Source organism: Mchenga conophoros, linkage group LG11 (genome assembly GCF_057382185.1).
Source record: "Mchenga conophoros isolate Kocher_MC1m ecotype Shallow Benthic linkage group LG11, M_conophoros_male_GT1.1, whole genome shotgun sequence".
In the NCBI taxonomy this organism is placed as follows: Eukaryota; Metazoa; Chordata; class Actinopteri; order Cichliformes; family Cichlidae; genus Mchenga; species Mchenga conophoros.
In genome coordinates this window covers 34786194-34796801 of record NC_140536.1, presented here as the reverse complement: position 1 = coordinate 34796801, position 10608 = coordinate 34786194, and the positions used below count along the sequence as shown (strand labels likewise).

General features: G+C 38.8%; 1 protein-coding gene across 2 annotated transcripts; it reads left to right on the top strand.

The window, feature by feature from the left end:
- Positions 1 to 212: 212 nt before the first annotated feature.
- On the top strand, positions 213 to 9724 carry tap1 (transporter 1, ATP-binding cassette, sub-family B (MDR/TAP)). 2 transcript variants are annotated; one of them, XM_085292613.1, is made up of 13 exons: positions 213 to 326; positions 1109 to 1441; positions 2310 to 2538; positions 3200 to 3314; positions 3667 to 3797; positions 3980 to 4185; positions 4320 to 4517; positions 5191 to 5319; positions 5394 to 5588; positions 5662 to 5835; positions 7503 to 7662; positions 7764 to 7900; positions 7984 to 9724. In XM_085292613.1, exons 2-13 carry the CDS (start codon positions 1121 to 1123, stop codon positions 8203 to 8205), a joined length of 2217 nt encoding a protein of 738 aa, XP_085148739.1. In that variant the 5' UTR covers positions 213 to 326; positions 1109 to 1120; the 3' UTR covers positions 8206 to 9724. The 2 variants fall into 2 exon arrangements, with proteins under 2 accessions (XP_085148739.1, XP_085148738.1); XM_085292612.1 differs by lacking the exon at positions 213 to 326 and adding an exon at positions 430 to 570.
- The last annotated feature ends 884 nt before the right edge of the window (positions 9725 to 10608 follow it).

Below are 10608 nucleotides of genomic sequence, written 5' to 3'. Positions count from 1 at the left end.
ATAGCTATTTAGTCTACTATTGCTTCTGGGACCAGAATGCATGAATGAATGAATGAAGAAATATATGAAAGTATAAAGATATATATCCAAGCGATTTATGTAATTACTGTGATTCTAGCTGTTGTTCATTTAAAACGAGTAAAAAGCTCATGCAATTGTACCTCCTCGCCACATGGGGTCGCTGTTGGACTGATTTTCATATCAGGCACATCCTATCAACTTTGCAGTGTTGGTGGCAGCAGGCACTCCACACACTGAAGTTATTCTTCAAAAACAAGATTTCTGAGTAGTAATGTTGAAATAAAAACGTCACGGTTTAAATAAAGGTAAGTTTTGTTTGTCGTTGGTCTTCGGTAGGAGGACGTATGTGGGACTTTCCATTCCAAAAGCTCTATAAATAGTTAGTTTCGGTTTCAGTTTTGCCAGTCAGTGGTTGTCGGTTCGTGACTGAACAGGCTGCCGGTTTGTAGATATTAAATTAACGTTATTTACTTGGTCTGAGGTTATATTCGAGTTTTTCAAAGGTTTGGGACGTTCGTCGAAGCAAATAGGTCGTGTCAAGGAAACCGAGTAAGTAGGTTGGATTTAAGGGTAATTATAACAGTTGCTATCCCCTCCAAACTCATGTAGTATACGCTATCAATGCTGTTTATGATAGTAGGTGTCAACATTTGCCATAATTGTTTGTGTTTGTGTGTGATGTTTGGTTTATTCACGGAGCCATTTCAAAGAAATCATCAGGGCAGCAGAAAATGAAAGTAAATGCAATCGGCAGCAAAGTGAAAGTAAATAGGGACCATTGTCCTTAAAGGGCATTCAAAATGTAGGCCTGGTGTTTGATGTTTGATCATGTTTGATCCGTCAGTCCCATCCACCCAACACTTATAGACGTAATGTCACTCTTCCAGGGGGAAAAGGAAATACTCTAGTGTACAAAGACTAGTGCATGGTGCGTTATAGCGTTAATATATGAGTATAAGCTGAAAAAGTTGCTTTAAAAAAAGTTTGCCCACTGGTGACACATAGATCATTCTTATTTTATGTTTTTGCATGTTTGCATATTTTGCTGATATTAATACTCAGCTGTCTCTGTCATTTGTTTTTGCAGAGTGTGCGCGTAATGCAGAAGATGAGCTACTTTTTCCCGGTGCTTTGCGTGTGCCTGGATGTGTGTGTGGTGCACACCATCCGCCTGGCCCAACTCTCGCCTCTCCTACTCTCTCATCCATTCATCACCCTATGGGTAGGAGCCCTGACCAGAGCCTCCCTCCTTGCCTTCCTGGCCTTCACCTACCCTGGAAGCCTACCATGGACTAAAAGCTTCGAGGGGATCCAGAGCTTAGGGGTCCTTTGCTTCCACTTCCCAGTGTACGCTACTCTTCTCTGGGTGCTGGGGCAGTCCACCATGGAGGAACTGTGGGGGTGGCACTCTTGGGAGAGGGTGAGTGTATGTGTTTTGTTGCCTACCATGCTACAATATGTGCAACCTTGGTGAGCAGCAAGAAGGAAAATATGAATTCATTACCTAATGCACTTTGAGGGGACATATCTCAATAAGAAATGTGCTTTTCTTTACGTGCAATAGCTATCTGTGAACTGCAGGATTCTTACCAGCTACTTTGAAGTGTAAAATGCATCACACAAATCTTATGATAAGAGTTGAAGTTTATTGTTCTATATCAGTAACTTCTCCTGCAGCAGAAAGTTGTAAAAGTGCCAGTTAAAACTGCAGTATCAGTAAGAACAGTCAAATATATTAGATAATGAAAATATCAGGAGCATTTAGCTGAAATAAGAAGTATGAATACAAGTATTTGTTAATGTATCTATAATCTACATTTTTTATGCTATTTTTACTTGGAATCTTTTTAAACTGTGTTACTGCTATTTGTGGCCACCTCCTTTACCACTGTTATTGCCACCCTGGAGGTCTTCAGTTCTTCTTCTTTTGTTTCATGACAGAAACCACTTAACAACTTTGTGATTGCTGCCAGCATGGATGGGATGCATAAATTGTTGCTTTCATGTCTTAAGTCTGATCAGCAGACAAAACACACATTTACACATTAATATAATGAAAAAGTGAATAATTTTTTTCTCTATATGTGTTTATTAGATTTCTAGTAGTAGATCTCTCAGATAATTGAACAGTTTCCAGTGTAATTGAACTTTTTTTGAGCAGAAAATAAAAATAATGCATAAAACATACTCAGCCTGGAACAAGATCTGAGACCAAAACCAATTTATTTCATCTAAGCTAACTAAACACACGTGTAATGGTTATATTAAACCTGTCCTTTGTCCTGCAGGTGTTACAGGGTTATATCGTGACACTAGTGGCCTGGCTCTACTGGAGTCGGTATGTGTCATCTCTTTTGATCTCCTGGGGCCAGTACATTTCATCTTTTATTAAGAGGACACCATCTCAGAAGCCAAAAGAGGAGACTGGGGCCTCTCTGAAGAGACTGATGGGATACATGCAGCCCTTTTTCTGGCGCTTTGTTGCTGTGCTGATACTTGTCTTTCTCTCGTCTTATGGTATGTGAAATAACACCTTTGAAGTGGGGTCTGTTGCGCTTCTTTCATTCCATCGTATTTATAGTATTACAATTGTGTATTCTCATATTAAACATCATCAGAGTGGCAAATAATGAGGTTAGCATACGTGAAAGTAAACCCTGTATGCAGAATGTCATGCTTCAGACTCGGTTTCAGATAGTTTTTTAAAGAGAGGGAGAAGGGTGATAAATGTGCCCGTTCCAGACAGTGAATTACCTAGAGGGTTGCATTAAGGCCCAGTATAAGATAAATAAGGATTATTGTGAACTTTGAATCATGTGTGGAGTCCAAGAATACAAATCTGGAGCCTAAAGCGTAATACGCCTCTTTTCGTTTAAATTAAAGCATGCATGTCCTTCTTGCCACTACAGTGTTTTGAAATTATATCCTGTAGTTATCATTGTGTTCGTGTCATTGTCCTCATGCTGTTAATTTAAGTATAGGAAAAAAGGTCTTGTTTTCTGCAGCACTAGCTGCATATCTGTAATAATGCCAGTTACATGAAACTGTAATTGTAGGCAATTGTAATTGTAATTGAAATGTAATCACAGTCCACTGACGCTGCTGAATGTAAAAGTTAACCTGGCAGTTGGGCTTTGCCAAAGATCAGTATGGTGATAATGTTAACACCTGCTTTCAGGTGAGATGGCTATTCCTCAGTACACTGGACGCATGGCTGACTGGATCATGAATGAAGAAGCACCTGACGCCTTCACAGAGGCCATTACAATCATGACACTAATGACCATTGCCAGGTAATACAACCTTTGTCTTCTTTGGTTATTAAAGTTGGTTTTTAAAAGGTTCTCTCCGTTTACTAACGCAGAACAATTTAATTAGAATAAATAAAAAACATGTGATCTGTTTGCTAAAAATTTCAGGGATTTTTTTTAATACTCAGAAATGAACTGAAAGAGTGTTGTGAGGATGGTCAGCGTTAACCTAGGATGCTTTTTACACCCGAGCTCCTGCTCCAACCCATGTAGTGTAGTTTCAGTCACTTCTGAGGATATGTGTACAACAGAAGCTTAACAAAAGCTTAAAGATATGGCTGTAATAATATTTTATGTACTTTTAGTGTAACTCTTCCTCTGCTTTATGTCTCAGTGCTGTGCTCGAGTTTATATGTGACCTCACGTACAATATCACCATGAGCCGCATACACACCTCGGTGCAGGGAGTCGTCTTCCAGGCCGTGCTGAAACAGGAGATCGCTTTCTTTGATGCCACTTCAACAGGTAAATTATGTACAAACTGTATACAAGATTAATGTTTCATTAATTAATAACTAAAACCCTAAAAGCCAATCTCAGTTTCCTCTTAAAAAGTTTTGTGAACTTGTTACAAATAATCCAGAAAAAAGAAGTATATATACACTTAAAATGCGATCCCTTTAAGAAGACTCATGCTGTACTGTTAGGTGAACTGGTGTCACGGATTACCACTGATACCAACAGCGTGAGTGAAGCTCTGAGCGAGGAGCTGAGTCTTCTGATGTGGTACACGGCTCGTTTCGGCTTCCTCTTGTTCTACATGGTGAGCCAGTCATGGAAAATGACGCTGCTCACATGCATGGGGCTGCCCATCATCTGGGTCATACCCAAGCTCACTGGACGCTTCCACCAGGTGATGTGAAAAATTTAGCTTTAATTACTTGTTGATCAAATCTCCTCTGATCAGTTACAATAGTGACAAATCAATAAAATATGTCTTGTTTTACTGAATCAAACTGTGTAGTTTAATTTTTCATTATATTTCAGACTATTGCTGTGCAAGTTCAAGAGTCACTGGCAAAGGCTAACCAGGTGGCCACAGAGACCTTCTCAAACATGAAGACAGTGAGGAGTTTTGCCAATGAGGACGGTGAGACAGAGAAGTACAGACTGCGCCTGGAGGACACTTACGCCCTTAATAAAAAGGAGGCAGCTGCCTATGCGGCTTCTACCTGGGCTAACAGTGTGAGTTGAACACTGATCTATGCTACAGAGTATTTGCAGTTTTTGTTTAGCCTGACTTGTGTGAATATGTGGCAGTGGGAGTGTCTAAAGGCAGCTAACAAGACATTTAAACACCTTTTATTTGTTGTTTTTATAGCTAGAAATTGTAACTGAGATAAATACACAAGGTGAAATCTGATTATAAATTTCAAAGAGGATCTATTGTGCTTTTCGGTGCATGCGAAAACATAAATGCAATCAGATCTGACCTTTAACCTGCCTACTCCTGCTCCTGCTGTTGTGCTGTAAGTTCAGACCTCTGGTGGTGTCTTTGTTGACAGAGGATGTTAAGCAGTGCATTTCTCGCACCTATGAATATATATAGGCCTTGTTATTAAGAGGCCAAACCCATCATTATATCACACAATAAGCAGTTAAGGAGTGTAGCAGATACCAAACATTTGTCCAGCTGCAATCTTTGGTGCTTATTATATTCTCTTGTTTCAAAGTGAAGTGCATAAAGGGCTCTAACTTTAAATCACACAAAGCAAATTTCAATAAATCTAAAAGAGGGTACACCAAGGTGGTACACTGTAAATGTAGACTTCAGCATCACGGTCAATTACTCATTAATACTTAATGTAACTCATTTTACAGTTGATCACTCTGTAAGCTGTTGTTCTTGTTTCTCCAGATGACTACCCTAGCTTTGAAGGTATGCATTCTGTACTACGGGGGCACACTTGTGACCAGGGGGGCCGTCAGCAGTGGAGATCTTGTGTCGTTTGTCCTTTATGAGCTGCAGTTTGCCTCTGCTGTTGAGGTGAGCCATCGACCAAGAAGAAGCATAAATGGATGCTCACTTTTTCCTCTTATTCATGACTACTTCTCTTTCAGGCTGTCATGCGATATTACCCACAAGTGAAGAAAGCAATTGGAGCCTCTGAGAAGATCTTTGAATATTTGGATAGAAAACCTCAAGTACCCCCAGATGGTACTTTGGCCCCTGAAAATCTTCAGGGACACATTCAATTCAAAAATGTTACATTTTCATATAATGGAAAATTAAATGAAGAAAATCTCGTCCTTAAGGTATGTACTAATTTGTCCTGTGCATGTTTTACTTCAAGTTAAAGCATTCCTTAAAATATACCTCTTTCACCAGAATATATCTCTGGAGGTAAAGCCAGGCCAAATCACTGCCCTCGTGGGTCTTAATAGATCAGGGAAGTCCACCTGCGTGAAGCTGCTGGAGAGGTTTTACCAGCCTATAGGAGGGGAGATTCTCCTGGATGGCAAACCACTGAAAAGCTACAAAGACCAGTACCTACATGACAAGGTTTGTGAATATCAGATATTTAATTCCATTTGTGATTTTATTTATAATCTTTGTGCTTAACGGTGCCATGGGAAACACTCAACGCAAACATTTCTTTGGTTTGTTTACAAGAAAATTCCAGAATGCACCTTTAAAGCTGCATTAAGTGGGGTCTTTTTTTGGCCACTGGGGGAAAAACTGCTTATAAAGCTAAATTATAAGCTGTTAAGCTGTTGCTCTAAAATTATTAAGTGTGATGCAAGTTCTGCATGCAGTATTTTCAGAAGATCGATTTAATGCCTAAACATTTCTTCTTTAAAAAGATGAAAGGTCAATAACATCATATTTTAGCTTTAAAAGACCTGATCACAGTGGAAAAACAACAGTAAACACTTTTAGCCTGTTGGGACCCACTGAGGATAGTTTTCAGGGCCATATGTTTCTGTATATTATTTTTTTTTATGTTTTTTACTGGGATCAAATTTTACTATATCTTTTTTAGAAGAAATAAATGCAGAGGTATTATTGTTTTGCATTTTCTAACTAGTATTTCTCTTCATGTTATTTTTTTCAATTTAGTTTAATCTCATTTAAAGCCAGATTTACTAATACTTTGTGCCAATTGGTTTAAAATAAAGTGCTGTTGGTATTTACAAAGCGACTGCGAGTAAGAGGTAAGAACTGAGTTTGTGACTGACCCTGTTCTGTATGTCTTTCTGGGAGTCCCCTACTGAAGGAGCAAAACATAGGGAGAAAATCTTTTTAATCAAGCACGTAAAGTTATCTTTTTTTGTGCTTGATATTTAAATGAACTGACTGCATCCAAATTTAGAAAACAACGCAACTTTTGTACATCGCTCAGAAAAAGTAACTACTCCTACGAATACTGTTTTACTATTTGGGGACTGCGTTCACACGCTATTTTGCCCAGTTTAGTATATCTGGCCCTTAGTTCCCAGAGTGGATTTTTAATATAAATATAATTACAATTAAAATTGACCAGTTTCATTGCTAGGTTTTTGTTATTATGAAAGTAACTGACTCGCAGTCACAGGGACACCAACCGTCCCAGTAACTGTATGCATCAAACCCTCATCAGACTCACTGTTAGGACAAGTTTGACCAAAGGCTAAAACAAAACACATTTCCTGTATATTTTCCTTTTTTTTCAAGTGTCTAAAATTATTTCAGTTCTTTCCTTTTTATATAAGTGTATTTTATTTATTTTTTTAATTTCAGCTAAGTATTTTCTACACCTAGTTTTAGTTTAGTTTTAGCTAACAGTAAACTTCAGCTGGGAACAAAGACATCATCAACATCAACCTCTGTGGCTATTCGCACCTAGGGGTTTATCAAGTCCTCATGCCACAAATTTAACTCCTAAACTGAAGTTAAAGATACTAAATAAATCCTGTGAATTCTGTATAAAATGGAAATGGAATGAAATTAGCCCCTGAGCTTCAGCTAATGATGACAGGGAAGCATTTTCACAGATTACTAAACGTTTTTCCTCCAAATTCCTGTTTAAATTCACTCCTTTGTCATCTGTCTTATCTTGTTATAAGGATACTTATTTGTGCTTTTTCTTAGCTTTAATCTGCAGCTGATTTCTTTGAAGGCCCTGCTTAGAGTCTGCTGTGAATATTACACAGTCACTAATATCCTGTCTTCGTTCTGTTTGCTCACAGATTGCTGTGGTGAGCCAGGAATGTGTGCTGTTTGCTCGCTCTGTTCGAGAGAACATCAGATATGGCTACGAGCATGCCTCTGATGAGGAAATGCATAGGGCTGCAAATCTGGCCAGCGCCCACAAATTCATCATGGAACTGCCGAATAAATATGACACAGGTTCGACCCAGAATCTCAGCGTTTAACGGCACCACAACATTTCATATTTTCTAAGGCCCTACCTAAGCAAAAGTTTGTTGGTACATCCCTCTGTTTCATAGATGCCGGGGAGAAGGGTGGCCAGGTGTCTGGAGGCCAAAAGCAGCGTATTGCTATTGCTCGAGCTTTAATCAGACGTCCTAAAGTCCTGATTCTGGACAATGCCACAAGTGATTTGGACACAGAGAACGAATATCAAGTAGGAAATTCTTCATCTTTAGTGATTTTGCATATTTCTTAAAGCTGTTTTTCCTTTAAAACCATAATAATTGTGCTCTACAGGTCCACCAGGCGTTGACGGATCAAGCAAAAGACTGCTCCGTGCTGTTGATATCCAACAAGATGAGTGTTGTTGAGAAGGCCAGTCACATAATTGTCATCGATAGAGGGATGGTGAAGGAAGAGGGCAACCACGAGGAGCTGATGAATAACAAAGGCCTTTATGCTGGCCTGGTGGAAAAGCAAAATAAGAGCTGTTTCCGAAATGAGGAAGAATTGAATTGAGATGCAGTGAGAAGTGTGAGCAGCACTCCAGGAACAGACTTGCTGGTTTTAAGACTTAGATCTGATTTATGCTTCAGCGGGAAATCTACACCTTAACCTGTGATGTAGCCATAAACCCCTGCTAACCCTGCAACCTAACCCGACATGCACCTCCAGTGAAATGTAACTACACATTGGGTGGATGCAACCCGAAGTTACTGTGATTGGCTTGTTCAGCATCATCGATTCCTCCTGTATATTTTGAGTGCTAGTTTTTCGCAGCAGTTTTTAAAGTTACGAGTGAAAGAATAACAGTGGTCACTTCAGTATAAGGAATAATAATCATAGCATCAATGTAAGGATTCACAAATGTCAGCAAACTCCTGGAGTGCTGAAACTGTCAGAATAGACATGAGAGAAAGAGTACAAAGAAGTGAAAAACGGGAAGGACAAATATGTCTGACTGCGAAAAAAAACTGACCACTACAAATAGCAGCGACCCAGAAGAGAAAAAAGTCCCCAAATTACATTTTATATCTATCAGCTGGCACCACATATGAAACATCAGGACTTGACCACACAGTAATTAACACATAATGCACCAGCAAAGGCATAAATGCCGGCAATGACGTTTAACCCACTTAAGCAGGTTATGTGTGGGCTCTACAAAGATTCCCCGCAGAAGTCTAAACCAGGCCTAAAAGATGCAAAACTCAGGCTACATTTATATTGTAAATATTTTTTTTGCAGTGAGACCACCCCTTGTATTACAAAGGTTTGCTGGAGTTTACCCAGTAAGACTGTTGCACCTTAAAGTCCTTGAAGCTGTTATCTACCTACTCAGCAGTCCCTGAGAGTTGCATCCTGTCCCAAAGATGCAACCAGCAGACCGGTCCAGATAAAAATCCTCCGTCATAATAAAATAATGCATTTTCAATCAAGAAATCTAAATGAGTAAAGCAACTATAAACAATAATGTCTAGTTTTTGGTTAAAAAAAAACCATCAAATTTTCAAACAAAAAAAATCTGTATTATAAACCTTCAAGCCATGATTGATTTGCAGCTTTCCCTCCAATGCTGTGATACATCCAGACATACAGTTTTAAAAGAAAAGGCACAGTACCATAAGCAGTTTAGCAAAATCAGTGGTAGTGGGTAGATTAATGTTTCTTTATTATTGTCACATCACCCAAACCCACATCCCTCTGGTGAGCTTTTATATCCCTTTGGGTGTGATTGAGAGAGCTCATGGTCACCCACTCTTTTGCTTCATACACTTTGCTTCATACACTGTAGATGTAGAGATCAAGCAGCTAGATTCACTTTACTTTATATTGCACTATTTAAAACTGTGTTTCTAAATGTTCTGGATGGGTTTATGTGTGTTTGTTTATTTTTCTGTACTTTTCCCTTTATGGATGATTCTTTACGACTCAATGTTCAAACTTGTTTGCTTCCACAGAAAAATATTTACACAAATCATGACTTGCTCCATTGTTTTTAATATTCAACTTTTCATTAGTAAATCTTTTAAACAGAGCTGTTCTGTGGTGCGTGTGATTTATTAATGTAAAAAAAAAAATTCTCATAAAGATGTTTTCTTTGTAATAGCGTTAAGTTGTTGCGGAAGGTTCTGGGTGCTTATGCTTTCCGCTTTTGTTGTATGGTAAAACGTCACAATAAATTATTACTGTTAAATAACATGTGGATTCAAGTAAGTGTTAATAAAGCAAAAGTAGGTTTTGCATTTTAAATTCCTCAAAGTTGCCACCTCTTGCTTTGTTAACAGCTTTACATACTCTTTCTGTATACAGCATTCTTAACACTCTTGTAGAAGTTCCCTCATAAGCCGAGCACAACTTGTTGGCTGCTTTTCAACTATTCCCAAATTAACTCAACTGGATTTAAGTCGTGACTGTGGTCTTAATGTCCCCTGTGCCTCACAGTGAGGGCCACACATGGAAATCCAATCTCTTTTCCTTTATTTTACAAAGATAATGTGTCTGGTACCAAAAATAGCACAGTTAAACTCATGAGGCTGAAGTCTGGATTCACATGGGTCAGTTGTCAAGTCATGTTTTTTCAGGCTAAAGCAGTTCTCTTCTTCATACTGGTCTCCTTCAGTACTGGCTCCACCTTCAAGGCCTGATTCACTCAGTCTCCCTCCAACAGCTGATGAAATGTGTCTGCTATTTGAACTTCTGGAGGCTTTGATGGTAAAGCAAATGGAACTTCTCTGTAACTGGGAATTTCTAGTTTTTCTTTTTTTGGTTTGACCTACATGAGAGCCAATTTCATCAAGTGGAATAGACTTGGGGATGATTTAACACTTTTTGCACTTTTTTAGTTACTTGGAGACCAGGCAAACTTTTATTTATTCAACTGTCTGCTGATCAGCCATGCCACATTAAGATGAATTTTTA